Consider the following 18,696-nt stretch of genomic DNA (forward strand, 5'->3'; position numbering starts at 1 on the left):
GAAAGGCAAGACCCAAATCTCAAGCCATTGTTCTCATGAGTTGTTTTGGGTATTTTGGTGGTTTTGTTTTTTTTTTCCTTTTTTTGGTTTGTTTGGTTGTGGTTTTTTTGTGGGCTTTTTTGTTTTGTTTTGTTTTGGGTTTTTTGCTTGGCTCAGTGTATTTAAGGTTGCTTTTTTTTAAAACTCCTCCAGAATCTAGTAAAAATAGTCCATGTGGAATTTTTATTGTTATCAGTTTAGAAACTAAAAAATAATTAATTCATATCTGAGAATTGAAAATGGATGCATCAGGATGTCTAAACTGAGTGAAGGAACTTCTCCCAATCATCAAGAAGCACACTTGTACTGCCCAATTTTGAATGAACATAGTAGATGCAAGACAGTCTTTAAAAATACTTTTAAAACTATCCTGATCTCCCTATTGCAATGCACTGTTCAGGAATAAAACCACTATAGCAACTTGCATTCCTACTGATATTTTACAAATAATTATATTGTGGCAAATAATTTTGGTGCTCTTGCAGTTCTCATTTTTATCTCTAGGAACAACATGGACTCTACTGCAATCTCAGTTACATAATGCTTTTCCCTCTGCAGCTGTGCACTTCCAGCTCCTCTGCAGGACTCTGATTCTACATTGCAGTATCTTTTAATGTTAGAATGCCTACTTCTGCAAAAGCTGAGAGCAACATCATTTCCCTTTAAAGCCTTGTGACACATCACTGAGAGGTATTCTGTAGCCCTCTTGCACCAGAAGGCGAAGTGGAACATTCACTGATATATCTTCAGGATTCAAACCAAACCAAGTGGCACAGTACACACAGCACCCACTTCAGTCTTTGGTTCTGTACTCCGATTGTTGAAATGGGTTTTAAGTTCTTTGCTCTGGTTTGGGTTCTCCTCTGGCAAGAAGTGAACTAAATCATGCTCACCTAAAACTCCATTAGACTTTTAAAAATCTAAAGAGGTCATATTTTTTATAGGACCTACCACCCTAAACTACCTGGGAACATTCAATAATGTTGTTCTTCTTCTGGTAAAATGCTGCAACTATTAGGAGAACTTATCTGCAAAGGAAGTTTTGTATTGACAACACTCCCCTTCAATCTGACAGCAGATGAATACCCACCCATCTCCTAAACCAAAGGGCAAGTGCACAGTAAAGCCTCTATTCATCTTCCATGCCAGAGTGCTGGAGGGGCTTTTCTGCCTCATTGTTTTCCTCAATATAAAAACAAAGTCTCTGAATTGAATTACTGAAGTCAGTGTCACATCTTTGAACTTATTTTTTTCTCATCCCATGTTCAGGTTGCTTTTTAATTCTTCAGTTGTGTCATATGAACACTTTGCATGAAATTACTTTGAGGTTACGAATTAGAGATTATGATTTTCCTGCCATATCAGGAATAAGCAACACCTGAATTACAGAATCCAAAGATGGCAGATCCAACAACACTCTGACTACATACATCCTTTATTTTTGTTTGTACAAAGGTTTCTTTTTAAGTCTGCTCCAACCTAAACATTTCCTGTAATGAGGCAGACACTGAAGTCAGTGCTTCCTTGGAGATCAATAAAGTTCATCTTTTTTTTGAGATTTTTTTTTTTTTTTTTTTGCCAACAACAGCATAACTACTTGCGAGTGGTTTATTTTTAAAAACTGCAGATTGCAATGCATTCAAGAGAAGGCATCTTCCAATCGTTATGGTGATCATGGTAACCACTCTCATTTTCAGCTTCTGCAAGGAACGCCTGGCTGTCTCAAGCAAGTCCCCTCGGGAGAAAATGAGACAGCACTTGCATAAAATCATATGCACAGCACAGAGAGAAAGCCATGCTGTTGTTAGGCAGCATATGCTGCACAAAAATAATCTGTACTAAGTAAAACCATCCATGTTTGCAAAGCTGTTTAATGAAAAATGTAATAATGAAAGATGCAGGAAAGAAATGGATGCCTTTTCTACAGCAATCAGAAAAAAAAAAAAACAAAAACAAGCCCTTTCTTTCTAAGGAAAAAAATCTCAAAATACCTTAAACACTGCTATATATCCTACAACGTTTGTTTTATCAGATGTCTTCATTTCAGCTTTACTGATCAATATGTATTTTTAAATGAAAGCACATGCTATATTTCAAAAAAATTCTTACATTAACATGTTATGTTTTTATTAAATGAAATTCTTACCTTAATAATTTTATTCCAGATGGGCTGCATAATATACACAGATAAAGGATTTGTATCCACAGCACTGTACTGTGAGGAAAAAGCAAGCATGTTAAACAAAGCACTGAACAATGGCTATTTTTCCAGGACTACATATCCTGCAGCATCTAAGAGCACTCAGTGAGACTGGTGTAAATTTATTTTATTCTGATTCGTAGAGGTTTTATTTAATTTAGAAGCACTGGCCTGGTTTACAATTACCTTATTAGCAACTCCATATATTAACACATAGGTTTAGGCTTGTGAAATGGCAAACAGCTCTGCAGCCATATTTTACTTTTAAATTCTTATTAATTTTACAACCCTATAAAATTCTGCATTTCTACTGTATTTTGGATTTAACACCTTCATTTCCACTACCAGTAATGCACAGTCTGAGCACCAATTCATTGCTAGCATGTAGGATAGATAGTGAATATGGAATGTGTTTGTAGGTGGAATATTATCTTGCAGAGATACACAGCTTTTGTCATAGTAACACAGTTGCATTGGCACTATGCTAATTCATGTAAGGCAATGTTATTATAAAAATGAGCTCTAAAATAGCACAGTAGTTCATTACCACAATAAAATTTGTCTGTTGGATAGACTTAAAAACACATGTATTTTATAAATTCCAGTAAGTATATATCTATATCTTTTATAAACAAAATATTTCAGAAATCTGAGGCCACCCTGAATTGCTGTTGTCTCCTTTTTCCTCGGGGGACGGTATCAAGTTATATCCTGCCTTGAGACTGTAGAACACAGAATAATCTTAGAAAGAACAGCCTTAACTGGTAATAACTGGTAATGACTCAAAACCACGTACTTGAGCCCTGGCAGATAGACATTGGAAGAAGTTATCCATCATTGGGGTGGTACACGTAATTATTTCAAAAATTCTTAGACTTTGAAAGTGCATATATGGCTTAACATTGCTAAGATGATGCATATGACTCACAAAGATTCAGATATATCTATATATAGCACTGTCCAAACATTGTGTGCAGAAAATGGGAGCAAGATAGGGATAAGTAAGATAGGGATGTGTTAGACCACAGTTTAACAAAGCTGTTCATTTGCAGAAGAGCTGATGACAAAGAGTCTCCTTTCACATAACTTCAACTACCAGTTAATTGTCTCTCCATATATATAGTTAATTTATTGACCTCTCTTAGCCAACCACTCTTTGGAGGTGACTGCACTCTGGAAGTACCTGTTCCAAGTCATTAATTATCAAAGCAACTTAGGCACTTGTCTTAAATTCAGGTACCTACATGTGAAATGCTTAGGAACTCCTCCATACATTTCTTTTTTATATCTGAATACAAAGCATATATTTTAATTACCTTCTGGGCAAAACAAAGCATTCACATAGTAATTTTGTGTATTCAAGTTTAAATCACAGATCATAAACATAGCATCTAATAAAATTATTGTAACACAGCTATTCACTGCAAATACATACTGACAAATATCAAAAAATCACCTATCAGTAACTGGTCAGACCAGACTGACTAAATTTCCAAAGGGAATAAAATTTTCAGTTTAATGAACTGTGCATCATGGATTTTAATTTTTCTAAAAATGCTGTAAGTGTTCACTCTGATGTGTCATTTTTCTCTGCTGCTGTCACCCATATTACTTAATACATGATGCAATTTTTTCATCAACAGATTTTCCATCAGAATATGTATTAGAATTCTTAAATACATTACCTCAGAAAAAAAATTAATTTGCAGGTAAAACTTACATTTTCATAATTCTCTATATATTTGCAGGTCCAGATGCTATATTTATCTTTCAACCACTGATTATTACAACTGTTTGGACTTTTGATAGTCCAGCTTGCAAATGAATTACCAAAATCCATGGGCTTTGCTTACATTTATGCCAAAATTAAGAATAATACCAAGGCATATAATACCTATGCCAACAGACCAACAGTCAGCTAGTACTGAATTCACATAAGAACCATGGAAATCTTCTGAAAATTAAGAAAATTCAAAGTATCCATTAGCACTTTGAGGTTTCAGGTAATCAGGAGTCTGCTCAAAGTCTCACTGTGGCTACTGCCCATTTCCTTACCCCAGCTGGTATTCAAAGACTACATGAAATATGAGACAATTTGCTGACCAGCAAATTCAATAATTCAGCGATACCTGGATAAGAATGTGCAAAGGTCAAAATAAGGGAGTTTTACCCTTGCTTCTATTTTGGCATTCTCTTTCTCCCCTCACCCCCAAGTCAAAGTAGTGAATAAAATCAGGAAATGCTAGTTAAACAACAACAGTAAAATGAGGCTTTCTATCCAAAATATTCACTGGCTGTTCAGAACTACTGCTTTCTCTTAGAAGAAAAAAAAAGGAAAATCAGTCTCATTTTTTTGAAATAGTTTTCTTATAGATAAAATATAGCAGACTATATTGATAATATACAATTTTTGTATTTTCTTTACTGGAAAATGTAAGAGTTTAGGTAACTTTCCAACATATCCACACATAACATACACAAAGAAGAGACAGTCAGCTTTTTGTTTGCCTCACAATTTCCAAAGTCAACCACCAAAAATCAAAACAGACCTTATTGGAAAAATAAAAAGAAAAGACAAGAATTACAGCCAGCTTTTGTCACCTAAAGACATTTCAAGACACACCACACTTCATCCTGTTAATTCCTGTGTTTGTAGCTGAACTGTTGGTCCTCTGGGTGGGGAAGGAACATTCAGCAGATGTGCAGAAGAATGGAAATTTGTGCTTCCCTCTACAATCATTTGTTTTAGCCAGACCAAAGGAAACACCCATGGAAAAATAGTTTTCAGTCACGGCAAAAAATAAAACTTGGCAAATAAAGTCTGCTATACAGTTTAATACTCTGCTTTATTCTGCTCTCAAGAAGATACTTACCTCAAGGCCATGAAATCCTCAGGAGTTTAATGTTCATGGCTGCTTGGAAAAGCAAAGTACTGAGTAACATGCTCACATTATGACCAATGAACATGAATGCAAGAGTCCATTAAAGTTGATGTAAAAAAAGCACTGCCATTTGCTATTGTGTAATTCTGTCATTTTCAGGGCACTTATACTAAAAGACAAAAGTGGAGAGGATAAGCCTGTTGGAGGTTTTTAAGTGCAAGGCTCATACAAGTACTAAGCACTTCCCTGCAAACAGTTTCTGCCCTAGAAAAGGGATTGATTGTCCTTATACAAAGAAGAAGGGCTTGGAATAATCAGAAAGCTTCTCTCAATTATTTTTAAAAGAAGAAGTTGTAACAGTTGAGAGGGAATGGCAGTAGTAAGGGAATAGGAAAAATGGCATTGACTTCATCTTACTCCCAGATTTAAAAATGCTTATTCTGGTTTTATTTAATAGCTGATATCTTCTTGAAAATCATCTGCTTTCTCTCTCGGTGTTAATGCCTTCTAGAAGAGCTAGAAATTAAACTACAGACACCAGACACATGCACACCTACATGGTGACTCGGGCAGTACACATGAAATGTGCTTTAACTTTGTGTTCCTGCATCTTAATTTCCACCCAGGGGATCCAGCACAGCATGAAGTTTCTGCTGGTCACCTGTGTTAAAGGGGAAAGGAAACACGATTAAGGAGGAGGGGAGGAAAAAGGGATAAACAATCAAGAAAAGTAACAGGAAAACAGAAGAAAGAAAAATGAGCAAAAGCAAAGGTTTGCCTACACAGTAGAAAAAACACTGTTCTGCTCTCGAGGGGCAAAAGCACTCACAGTGATCAAGGTCTGCTCTGCTAAACACAAGACAAATGGTACCTTCTGGCTCACATCCACACAGCTTAGAAATACTTCCCATTATTGAAAACTGGTCACATCAGCACGTCACAGCATCTGCTGGAGGGGTGTTGGGCCTCATCATCTGGCCCTACACACCCAACACATCATTAGCATTCAATATGTTTAAGTTCAAAGTATCTGAAACAATCTGGAGACTACGCTGTAACGCAGCAATATGGCACTTTCAGAGCATGAAAGTGAGCCCTGTCTGCTATGCATGTTCAAAAACCCAAATGCCCATGTTGGAAGAGTGATGAAGGATGGTGAAACTAAAAAATTATGTGCACTATCTCCAGAACAGACTATTTCCAAACCAAAAGCCTAGCTATTGCCTTGGAGAGACTGTAGAGAAATAAATAAACAAAACCCAAACAGGGAGTGAGTTAACCATTTATGAGAGCTGACACTGGATCTTCACTGGACTCCCTAGTCCTCTCCAGCTTTGCACTGTGGAGGTATCACAAGAATAAAATTTTGGAAAGACTACGATTAAGATAAAATTATAAAGCATGTCTACATACACTTCAGAGTGAGAAGAGAAAGCAAGCTGCAAGAAATGTAGTTGCATAACTATATGATATTGTTATTTCAATTTCATCTGCTATTTATACTGACTATTCCTTTCCTGCACTTAAGTCATCTTGTCCCAGGTGGTATCATTTTGTGCCACTCAGTCATTTACATTCACAGCACCGGTGTTTTGTAAATGACAGACAAAGGGAAAGAAGGCATGACAATGGACTCTCTTTTGCACAAGATAAGAGGTTTTTGTGATTTTGAAAGCTGGAAAATGACCCTGCCAGTCCAGGGTATGGACCAGTCTATATTGAAGAGAGCTCAGTGGCAAATCACCCTTCTGGGGTCTTATGCAACATGACCTTGGCTACTGCAATACCTTACACTTCAGGAACCACACAAAAATTAAAGAAAATACTGAATACTGGCACATCTGGTAACAATTTTCCATCAATCTTTCCAATTCCTAGAATACATTAAACATGTGGAGTTTAATTCTACTTTATATATGTTTTTACAGGTTTGTAGTTATAATGGGACACAGTCTTGGGTCTTAACAAAAGCTTCACAGAGGTAAGAAAGAGAAGCATGCTATAAACAACAGAGCTCCACAACACTGTGGGCACCAAATATGTTCAGCAGTTTAAGTGCTGATGTATTTCAAAACACAGTCCTCTTATATCTAATAATATAATTCCTTTACACTATATTATCAGTTAATTAATTATTCATAAATAATGGCTTGGGTTTTCTATTTCTTATACAATAATTTGGTGCAGTCTGCATTTCCCACTACCCACATATATATATGGGGTTTTTTTGTTTTGTTTTTTTTGGGTTTGTTTTGTTTTGTTTTTTTATTAGATCACTAATAATAGTCCAGAAGTTATAAGTCCAATAGTCCAGAAGTTATAAGCCTGTACTAGGGCTGGATGCAGCTGCACTGTGAAGGAAGAGGCTGCCCAAGTTGGGCTTCTGAGCTCCTCTCTCCCCTCTCACTTTCAGCTCCATTAGCCTGTGCACACTACAGCTAGAAAATATAGTTAGGTTTTCCTTCTACCTGATATTATTCCTAGTAAATAATAGAACGGCATAGTTTGTGCAATTCAACAATTCTGATTGGTATTACTAAGTCATCAGGAAGTTGTTATTACACAAACTGTTGTCCTGGGGATGTTTTGTTGCAAAGGTGCACTTATTGTTCATCTCCTCATTTTCAGGAATCCTGACACACCTTGAGTCATGTGTCAGCCACATCCTTTCCCTTAATGAGGTATGTATGGACCCATGTCCATGAGGTCATGGGCACGTAGAGCTGTGGGTGAGGACAGGCTGCTCTTAGGGATTCATGCCTGCCAGTGGCACATCCCCTTGCTTGCAGAGCAATGTCATGGCCCTTATGTCACAGAACCATGGGTTCGGATCCCAAGATCATTCAGGTGGGAAGGGACCTCAGCAGGTCTCCTCCATCTCAACGTAGGCTCAGCCAGGAGCTCAAAACCACCATACCAGGGAGAGGTAGACAGTCAGTGGGACTGGAAGTCTGCAACTAGTTTTCAAATAATAGTAGTTACATTAAGGATGCTGCCTACTTTCTCTTCGGGAGAAAGCTTTGTTCAGTGGGACACGTTCATGCACTTAACAGTAAAGCCAAAATAATTAAAAAGAACATAGAAATATGATTAAATATTGAGCAGGGGGTAATAGAAGACAGCTGCATATGGGCTGCTGTAAAGGGACAAAGGTAGAGGCTCGCCCACCTTTAAAAATATAAATCCTGCTAAAACCAAAACCTGCACTCTTAAGGAACTACACAACTGATCCTTAACTCACTATGGAAGGAAGCTCTAACATAGCAAGAAAGTTGATTTCTATGGGTTTTTTTGTGCAGATTGGACTTCCACACTTGGTAAAAAGAAAAAAAATAAAACAGCAGAATTTTGTGCTACACCTATTTCTGTGCATGTACAAACATGTATGTGCCAGCAGCCCTTTAAAGATCTAACAGTAGACCAAGTACCCATGCAGCTGGAGCTCTGCCAGAGGGTGTACCTAAATATTACCTGGGGAGCCCAAAGTGGGGAAACAACTCCAGGCCCAAAAGGGAAGACAGATTAAAAGCATGTTGTAGTTTCCATAAGAGATACTAAACAGTGGCTCTGTAGCATATACACTGAACCCTTGTGTTATCTAATATCCTGATGCCCAAGAGAGGGGATACTTCACAGTATCCTCCCTCTGTAAAACAACCCTTAGAATAAGGGTTGCCTTAGATTTATACCAAACAATACACATTCAAATCACAGATACATCTTTTCAATTAGTCTTCTATTAAAACACAAATTTATAAACAAAAATACATACGTGTACATGTATATTCTACACATAAAAATCCAAAAAGCACTTCAGAATGCTATCATCTCTTGATAAAGCAATAAAATGAAACTATGTAGTTGGTATTTGCACTTTTATGAGATTCAACAAGGCATGTAACTCTTTATATGAGCATATTTGTCCCAAAAGTGAGCTAATGAACCTTTGTAAATTCATGAGTGTAATATTGCACTCAAATCCATGTACAATTTCCCATCACTGGGGAGAAAGTCCTGCAGCAAGTAATATCAATGCAGCATCTCTGTGATGTGATTTCATTAAGTTGTTGGTTCATTAACATATCATACGTAGAAGGAAGATACTGATTACAGAACTCATGAAATGCTACATTGCCAGCTAGAATTACAACAGGATGAGGAAAAAGAGGTAATGCATGCATGAAGATTGTCTTTCAGAATGACATGTTCAGTTGGCCCATGGCTCTTTGATACATGAGACACATGAATGCAGTGACAGATAATGTAAGAGTAATGAGTTATTTTGTTTATTTCACATACTATGCAACAACATTTAATTATAACCTCAGTCTTCCATCAAAGTAACATGAAAAAGACTGCAAGATTTTATTTGTAGAACTGTGGGCTCTTGACTCATGGTTTTATTGAGGCCAGACAACATTAGTTTTCACTGCCTCAAATATTCAAGGACACAGTCTAATAAACTCTGGTGGTTTGAAAAATCTAACTACGGTAGACACAACTGATAACTGCTTTGAGATAATATTTGGAATTAAATATTAGTGAAAAAAACCTAAAAATACTATGTGGAAAAAACACTATTTGATAAACATGTAAAGAAAGTACTCAATATACATAAAATTATCCATGTGCAATGAGCATTACTGCAATGACCATTATTAACTGACTCCTAAGAAATTCCAGGAAGCATGCAAATTAAAGTCTCTTCTCCTAAATTTTCAAAATCATGTAAACTCCTTGTGTTACCAGAGTAGAAAGCAAAACTACTGTTCAATCAAGGTGAGCAGAACCCATGATTTTTCTAAATCTCATAGTTACACTTGTAGCCTTGGAAAAGCATAGGCTTCACAGAAATCCAATCTTGTATCTGGGTGAATCCTGAATTTCCAGACATTAATTCACTAGATTATATTCAACACACTTTGCTCTTCTGGTATAAGTCAGTATAAGAGAAAGAGTAAGACCTTGAAACGTGATCATCATACCTCTGATCTTGTTTCTCTTACCCTCCAAAATGAGGGCTGGGATGTAATTTGAGAGATCTCCTAGCCCAGAGAGTTCACCTAATGCAAGATCACGTTCAGTATACATTAAGGATGCAGATCAAGTTTCCATGAGGTAATGGCCCCATTGCTTGCAAGAAGCAACCATGTCAGCACACTAAAAGAAAATACATTACCCAAAACTTTCATAAAAAGGTATCAGCAACTGTTTCTTTATTAATACTCAACACTAGATTGTTGGTCATGCCTCAGAGAAATCAAGCTATTTCTTAAGACTGATAAAATGATTGCCCAATTCCCTTTAGTACCTGTTCCAGCAGGCCTTATCAACACAAGACTGACATAGCAGATGCCTTAAATTTCTCTTTGTGCAGCCAAAACTCACATACTGTCTTTCTTTAAAAGGGTACTCTTTATTAGTCTCTTACTCCCACGTTACTCAGACTGCCTCACACAGTTCATCTTTTCTAAGCCTCTTGGTATTCATAATGACATTCTGAGGACTGTAAACTGTGGGCCAAAGCAGGCAGGACACATTATTCCAGTTGATACTTGATCAGTACATCAGCTACAGGAGTAAACATAGCTCTTTGACATATTTATGACATTTCCAGCTTAATAACTTTTTTCCCTTTATCATAACAGCCACAATGCTATCAACACTCTGATCCCCTGGTATCTTTCCTGCAATCTGTTGTCTCTTACTTAATGTTTTAAGGGTTGATTTTCTTTTCCTAAGCAAAACCTTGTTTACTGAATTTCTTAATATTGCTTTCTGTCTATTATATCCCTCTTCCAAGTATATTTTAAATCATAAACCCATTCTTAAAAATTCTTAAGTATAGTGAAAATTTTACTATATTCTCCCTTTTGTTACTTAATGAATGTATTGTACAGCAATGGAGTTGGGACAGACCGACAGTTGTGTAGGTAGAATCCCACTTGATAGAACCTCCTACTTTCACAGAAAACTTTAAATGTTTCCATTCTCTTTGAAGAACTATTTAAAACTCTTTAAAATGTTTCCATTTTACAATTATTTCATCTTAATTACCTCTACCTACTTGTGAGAACATGGGTCAGTAGCAGACCCCTCACTGAAATGAAACTACTTATACTTCATTGACTCTCCCCTCCTCACCACACCCCTTATCCACAGCTGCTAAAAATTTACTTAAGAGGATAGAAACAGTGTGGACAAAACAAGATGAAAATGTGGAACCTTAGATGTTAATTTTTAATGTTGTATGTGATTTTTATTCATCTTTTCCAGGCCTACTGTTTGAGTCAAGCCTCTATAGTTTGTCCTTAGATCTCTTTTATTCTCAAACAGGATAAAGCATCAAAGTTTTCTGGCTTGAAAAACCTCTGTGCACAGGTACTGTAAAAACAGGTGACTCGAGGTAAATATGCGAGGGAAATCCTAAGAATGAAGTGATGAGAAGAGACAATGGCAATGCAAGCTCACGACTGACATTACTGCATTCTGGTGAGAAGGATAAAATAAAGAACCAAATTCTGCTTTTATCTGTATCCATCACCTGGTTGTTGCAGAACAGCTTGTTTCCAACAGAAACCCAAGCAGGCAGAGAAAAAAAGGTAGTACTTTAATTCCATGGGTGCTCTTCTAGAACTACAAAACACTGATAAAACATAAATGCAGGAACAACACGATCCAAGCCCTACAATTCCATTTGGTTGTAGCTTTTCAGCTGTGTTGCTCCATGTCCTGGAGAACAGGACACAAACCAAGGATAATAATCTTCTGTGATACAGTTGCATCTAATCACCAGAGCATGCAACTGTCCTGAAATCAGCACCTGTCCCAGGGGCAAGAAGATGGCAGAAATATCACAGCAGTAATGCTCAGGGTTGTGTCTGAACTGTCTCATTGTCACATCTCCACCTGTTCTCAGTGTGCTTTTAAGCAGAAAAAGGAAAACTGAATCTCTAAAACCCCATTAACAGGCAGAATGAATGGGAACAGATTAGTGAGGTGAAATAACTAGACCTGAGGAGCCAGTGCCTGTGCTAGAAGGATTTCAGAAGGTATCACACTAAACTGGTTCCATTATAATAGCATGGACTGAATGTACTGGGGCTACTTGTGTGTTTGTGGTCTGGTTTAGGTTCATCCTAAGGGTATGCATTTTTGTGCTCTGAGGTCACTCTGTGATGTAAGCCAAAGCTTGGTAATTAGGGAAAACTTGCTTCAAAAGCCTAATATACATGGACATAACATGCTAAAGGGTGCTGAAATCTCTGCATTCATTAGAGGTCTGCCATTCCTTAGCAAAGAACTGTGCTGGTTTTGTTGCCAAGGCCCTCCTCCAACTGTGAACAGGAGACAGACAGTGCCTGAAACATACAATTGAAGCATTCATGGCAGAGAAATGAATTCAGCTGTGTGAAAATTTTGAAAATTGAACAGCATTTTTTTAGGCCATATTTACCTTTACAAAAGGAGTTAATTACACAAATTATTTTTTTAAGCTGTGTTACGCTCAGCAGATAAATTGTGCAAAATATGGAGTACGCTAAGCCCCTGATAGTACTGTGAGTACAATGTTGCAGTCTGATGTACAACAGAGAGATGGATGCCACTAAATCTAAAGTTTTCTTCAAGTCCGGAAGCACTACAGTGTTTTACCTCAATATTGAATGCATGCTCACAGATCCTTTCAGAGTTTACTTAGTTCTTCACAGGGCCAACACACATATTCCTCCACACTATCCCACAACAGGGTTCACCAGGAAACACAGGGCAGAAATAGCCAGGTAGAGGTAACCCATGTGTCCTGGGCACAGATCAGAGTTTAGCACCTGTTGAGTAGGCAGCAAAGGAAGCATCGATCTCCTCCAAGGGGTTGGGGAGCTAAAGGACCAGGATGCAGTAAGAATCTAGGCTGAAGGGGAAGAGGGGGCAGCCAGAGGGCAACAGGAGGTTGAAGAGCATGTGTCAGGTCTGGGACGTGAGAACAAAGCTGTGGTTGTGGAAGCCCTAGGTATAGGAGGGTGAGGGACAAGAGATTGTGGTAATGATTAGTGTCTCCTTGACGTACCCTTTTTGTATTTTTGGAATACTTTAAATCACTGTGAGCAGCATTTAGGAATAGGGAGAGCTGCCATCACCTGCCAGGTCCTCCTGCAACCTGGAGCACCAGGCAAATGCTGCAGATACCTGACCAGCTCAGCAGCACCAACCTCATGTAGCTGTACTTCTTTGTGTGAAACCCATGCTATTTGGATTTATTTATTTTCAAGATATCCCAGTCTCAAGTAACCTCAGATAAAAGAAAATAATTTTATTTCATCTTTCTAAAGCCTGCACTTACTAGGATTTTTTTCAGAACACAGTACAACAGATACTCCTTAAGTATCTGCATTGGCTGATTCTTGTACTTAAGAAAATTACCCTACATGGTTTCTTTGCAATGCTCTTGAGAAACCAATATATTCAAATTAAATTATTTGATATGTGATTCTGTCTTTTGGTAATAATTTGCCCTGTAAATCATAATTATGGCACAATGATTACAGGTTTTTTAAATAACGTTGTTTTGATTATTCCTCATCTGCACTTGTTTGAAGCTATTTTCATTCAAGTGATCAGAAAGAATGTAATACAAGCGTTCCTGTATTTCTACTATGAACTCAAATAATTCAGGAAAGTTACTTAAATAATAACGTCCATTTATCCTAAAAATTGCTTTTTATTCTTCTTCCTCCTGATCTCAGTCAAGACTGTGGCTTCATCGTTCAAGTACAGACCTGTGCAACTCACGCCCTCTCTCACATCGGAGACACACAAACAGGTTGGTACATTTTAATTAGCTTCTGTGCATAACAAGTTCCTAGGAAGCAACCTGGAGAGCACTCTCAAAGCCACACTTCCTCCACCTTCATTCCAGCTGAGGTGAACAGGCAGAGCTACTGGCCCAGGGAACGGAAGGGCTTGATAGGAGCCAGGAAAAGCTGAACCACTCTGGTTGGAGCCCAGGCTGGGAGGCACATGGTAAGAGCAAGAAGGCAAGAATCTTGGGGAGCGTGGTGAAGGAGCTGCTTTGGCAAACTGAGCATAAAATAAAAGGCTGGGTGTTGTGCTGGTAGAAGCTGGTATGCCCCTCCTGCTTTTCACAAGGAATGAAGTGAGGGTGTGGGAACAGGGTGGCACGGCCCATTTCAAACACCTGCAACTCTACTGGCACAAACCTGGATGATCCCTGTACCACATCCCCTGTAACTCCTAAGTCCATGATATAACACTGGTAAATTCAAATATCTAATGATTCACCCATTTATTGGGATTCTGCGTGCTAGTTATTTGCAGACATGAGGTTTAGTTAGAATTATTTAAAGTAAGTTTTTCTTTCTCCCCCTACGCCCCGGCTTTCTTATTTATGCCAGAGCATTCCTGTGTCGTGCTGGCTTTGCAGCCAGCCAGACAAGCAGCATCAATGCGTGCTTTCTTACAGAAACACCGGATGCCTCCAAAACCACGCTGCTCTAAAACGGGCACAGCTTTTATAGACGCTGATACTCAAAGCCCAGTTCACTGTGCCTCCACCGAGACCTGCCGCCCCGCGAACAGCCATCTCCTGCCCAGGGCACGCACTCCATCAGAGCCGGGCCGGGCGCGGGCGGGCACAGGTGGAGGTGCAGGAGGTGCGGGACATCCCGCTGCGGGCACAGGTGGAGCCCCGCGGACCCTCCGGCGGCGGAGGGATGGCCCGGCCGGCTGGGGCCGCATTCACGGCGTGGCTGGGATCCAGCCGCCCAAAGCGGAGCGCTGCGGAGCCGAGATGCGACCCGGGGAGGACCGTCCGCCGCCCGCCCTCCCGGCCCCGGGGCTGCCCCGTACCTTGTAGTGTCGGAAGCCGTGCAGCTGCCGGCCGCTCACATACCGCCACCGCCACATCGCCGCGCCGGCACCGAGGCACGGAGGGACGGCAGCGATGGGAGGACGGATGAGGGAGGCGGCGGGGCCGGGGGCGGGCGGAGGGCGGCTCCCCGGCCGCGCCCCGCGGGCTGGACCTGCCCCCGGTCCGGGCATCCGCGCCGGGGGCCCGCGGGGCTGGGAACGGGCGGCTCCCGTGGGAGCAGGCGGCTCCCCGCGGCCCCAGGACGCTCCGGTGCCCGCCTGCCAACGCCGTGTATTTCACACCCGTAATGACCTCACGTCCCAAGGCGCGTCGCAGAATCATCTCCAAACTGTTTTTCTCGCTACGGGTCTATTAAAGATGCCGTATTTACAGAGTATGGGAATGCGCCCGCGAAGTCGCTATACAAAACAATGCTGAGTAACAAACGCAAAACATGCCAAGTAACACTACACAAATAATATTAAGTACCGCGTTTGAGAAACACGTGACGCTGAAGATTAAGGTTTATCTTTGCATTTCAACAATATCTAAGTCTTGTATCTTTTTATTGCACCTGCACTGGAGCCTGCCACTCCACATCAGTCAGCAGTGCACTCTGCGCCTCCTGATTTCTAGGGGAATGAGGCACTGGTACAGGCAAAAAACAAAACAAAACCAAAAAAAAACCAACAACAAACAAAAACAAACCCACAAACTGGAAAACATTAGGAGTAATATTTTGGCTGCAAACATATTTAAGTATATGGCATGACAACTTGTGTTACCTTCGCTGTACACTGCTGGGAGAGAGAGTTGAAATTATGAGCATCAGGGCCTGAGATTTTATGGACCAAATGGAATCTATCCAGAAAGCAAATCAATTAAAAGCCATTACTTGCACCCCACGAGGCATCTTATGTATTGTGAGAGTCAGTGTTATTTTACAAATTGGGCAGGTTTGATAGGAATTGTGTTCAAGTTATAATCGTTAAGTGCAAACTGTATGCAATGGTTCTAGTTCTGTATTATTAATTACACATTAATCAATTGAGATGTGCTTACGCCTGCATTCTGCTTCCAGCAGCAGCAGCTGAACTTCTGCTCTTGAAAACAACCCAGAACTTTAATACTTAGCTTCAGGTTACTGAGTTAAAAGCTTGATACCTGTTAAGAAAGCTAAAGTGTTTGAAGTTTACATTTTTCATAAGCCAGCTCTAATTTTAATTTGACGGGTATGTGTTCATATCCTGAATTTTGATTTGGGATCCCCTTCATTGTTGTTATCATGGTTTTAAATTGTTATGCTATTGATTTAATTTAAAAGGGTACATAAGAAAATATTCACAACCTGTACTGCAGTTTTTTAGTGCAAGTAAGCTACTGAAACAAGCCAAAGCAATTTAGAATTATCACTTTCACTTCTTAGCTCTAACCTTAGAAGCCTCAAATATGGAAGCAGAAATTTGTCTGAACAATTATTCGGAGTATGATGGACAGTAGTAGAAAAAGTGTTTGCTTTTCTGAAAGGTAGAAGGTGGGCAAAAAAAGGTACTTTTTCTCTTTGCAGGCTTCTAGATTTAGGTAAAAAATATATAGATACAGAAGATACATATAGCAGACAGAGAAAAAAAGTTTTATTTCCTATTCTCTCAAAACTATTTTGGTGATAAATGAAAGACAAAAAACCATCAAACCCTCATAAATACTCCACTAAACAGAGACTGTCAAAGACAACCTACATGTGAAAATGCAATTGCTTGAACTCATACTTCAGCATATTCCATATCTGCTAATGAGCACATCAAAGGAGGCAGCATAAGTTATACTAAAGAGCAGGAAACAGACTGGTGAATAAGTATGGAATATCACAGAGCAAGCTGAGACACAAGTAGCATGGGGTTTGAGAATACTGTGGAAGTTGTACTGATGTGCTAGCTGTTGATTTAGGAAATTGCCTTGATTTAGGTATGATGGTTCATATGAATAGTTGGCCTTTAAGACCACACACACGGACTAGCCAAGCCCAGGTGTAATCTAAGCTCAAGCCGTATGCTTTACTGCTACACCTGATGCTCTCACTGTCTCCATGCACACCCATGTATACGTTTAGAGCTTATTCTAGTCTATGTTTTTCAATCTGAGGTGATTTAGAGTTCTTCTCTGGGCAATTTTTTGAGCTGTGATCCAAGCTGTTTGTCCTACATTCAGGACTGTGGGAAGAGCAGGGAAAGCAGCCTTAATGCTGCAGCACATTCCATCAATTATTTTCTGGAAGAGGAATAAGCCATAGCCTGAGTAAGGAGGAGCTCTAACTGGCACATGAGTATTATTACCTGATTCCATTCCATGAGCTTGAGTGTGGATGAGATGAGCATTAAGACAAAATGCCAGATCAGAGCACAGTTAACCTCCGCTACAGAAAGAGCTCAAGTCTTTTCACATCTGTAGCTGGAGCATCTGCAACAGGTCAGACTTTATTAAGAGACTGATCCAAACATCAGCTCGGGGGAAATAATTCAAGGCCAGATTTGAATTCAGTGAAATCAGCAAGGGAATTCCCAGGTGTTCAGTGCTGTTTGTTAATTATGCATAGTAATGAGAAGAAAATAATTGTTTATTATCTTGAAAGGGTGGACCTATTGTACTACTGGCAAGAAAACGCTAAGAAGATAGCTGTTCTGTAGATTCAAATGGTATTTTTACGAAAAACAGAAATCAAATATGAAGACAAATTGTATTCTTTATTTACCAAACTGGTAGGCAAATAGATGAGGGCTGAGGAAGGCCCAGAATAAATAATAAATATATTATACACACATATATGTACACATATATATAAAGTAAATAATAAATAAATAACCCAATAAATCCTTGGGTTTCTTTCTTCTCTCTCTCTGTTGTAAGTTATAATAATAAATTAATAATGATGGAGCTTCTTGAATAGGGAAGACTGCCTAGTATGGGAATTTTGATTTTTAATAATTTACTCTGTCTTGTTTATTCCCCACCTTAAAGCTGTGTGCTATGAAATAGCCTTTATCTAGAAGGCATCTAATGGCACATTCCTGCTTACTTCAAAAAGTGAAAAAAAAAGCAGAAAGAGACCAAACCCAAAATGAACAGATGCCAAAAGAGTAGAAGAAGGAACTTGTGTGTTAGCCTACCTACTCTTTAGCACACTATTCTCCCTTGGGCAAGGCATTTTTCAGGACCAGTGTTTGTAAAATCTTCAACACAAGGGTACACCACAGTCATGGTTAGGCTAAAGTAGTATTAATACTAGACCTAAAAGAAGAAATTCAGTATCTGGAGTTACTAAAATTTATAAAATTCAGTGTTATTATCAGCCCCTCAGTAATTTTAAAATCTTGTTGAATTAAATTAAGAGGAAAAACTTTAATGGGAGTAAACTGGTCTAATGATTGAAGTTTAAAATATGTCACTTTTTTCCAGCTCTGAATATATGCCTGCATTTTTTTTCTCACCAGCTTGAGCCAAAAGAGAGTATTTTTATGATAGATTTTCAATTTCAGACTGGAAAATATTATTTTATTTGCACTAACCCCATTAAACTACAGAGGCATCTTATAAAAAGTAGGCAAATATACTTCCCAAATGTTACTGTCTGCCAGAAAGTTATGCACTCATATTCCTTTTATAGCACTGACACAGAGAAATAGTAGATGACAAAAATGCCAGCCACTGCAAGA

At 39.0% G+C, this 18,696-nt stretch overlaps 1 protein-coding gene across 1 annotated transcript in view; it reads right to left on the bottom strand.

Moving 5' to 3' along the window:
- Positions 1 to 15,119, bottom strand: part of LOC115493875 (ethanolaminephosphotransferase 1) — a 56,557-nt gene extending 41,438 nt beyond the window's left edge. Inside the window, exons 1-2 of the mRNA XM_030266173.4 lie at positions 14,986 to 15,119; positions 2,186 to 2,254 (exon numbers count right to left, since the gene is read on the bottom strand). Of these exons, the coding sequence (XP_030122033.4) occupies positions 2,186 to 2,254; positions 14,986 to 15,042 (126 nt within the window). The 5' untranslated portion in view covers positions 15,043 to 15,119. The remainder of the gene's footprint in view (positions 1 to 2,185; positions 2,255 to 14,985) is intronic.
- Positions 15,120 to 18,696: the final 3,577 nt, after the last annotated feature.

The sequence above is a fragment of the Taeniopygia guttata genome, chromosome 2, assembly GCF_048771995.1.
Source record: "Taeniopygia guttata chromosome 2, bTaeGut7.mat, whole genome shotgun sequence".
NCBI lineage: Eukaryota > Metazoa > Chordata > Aves > Passeriformes > Estrildidae > Taeniopygia > Taeniopygia guttata.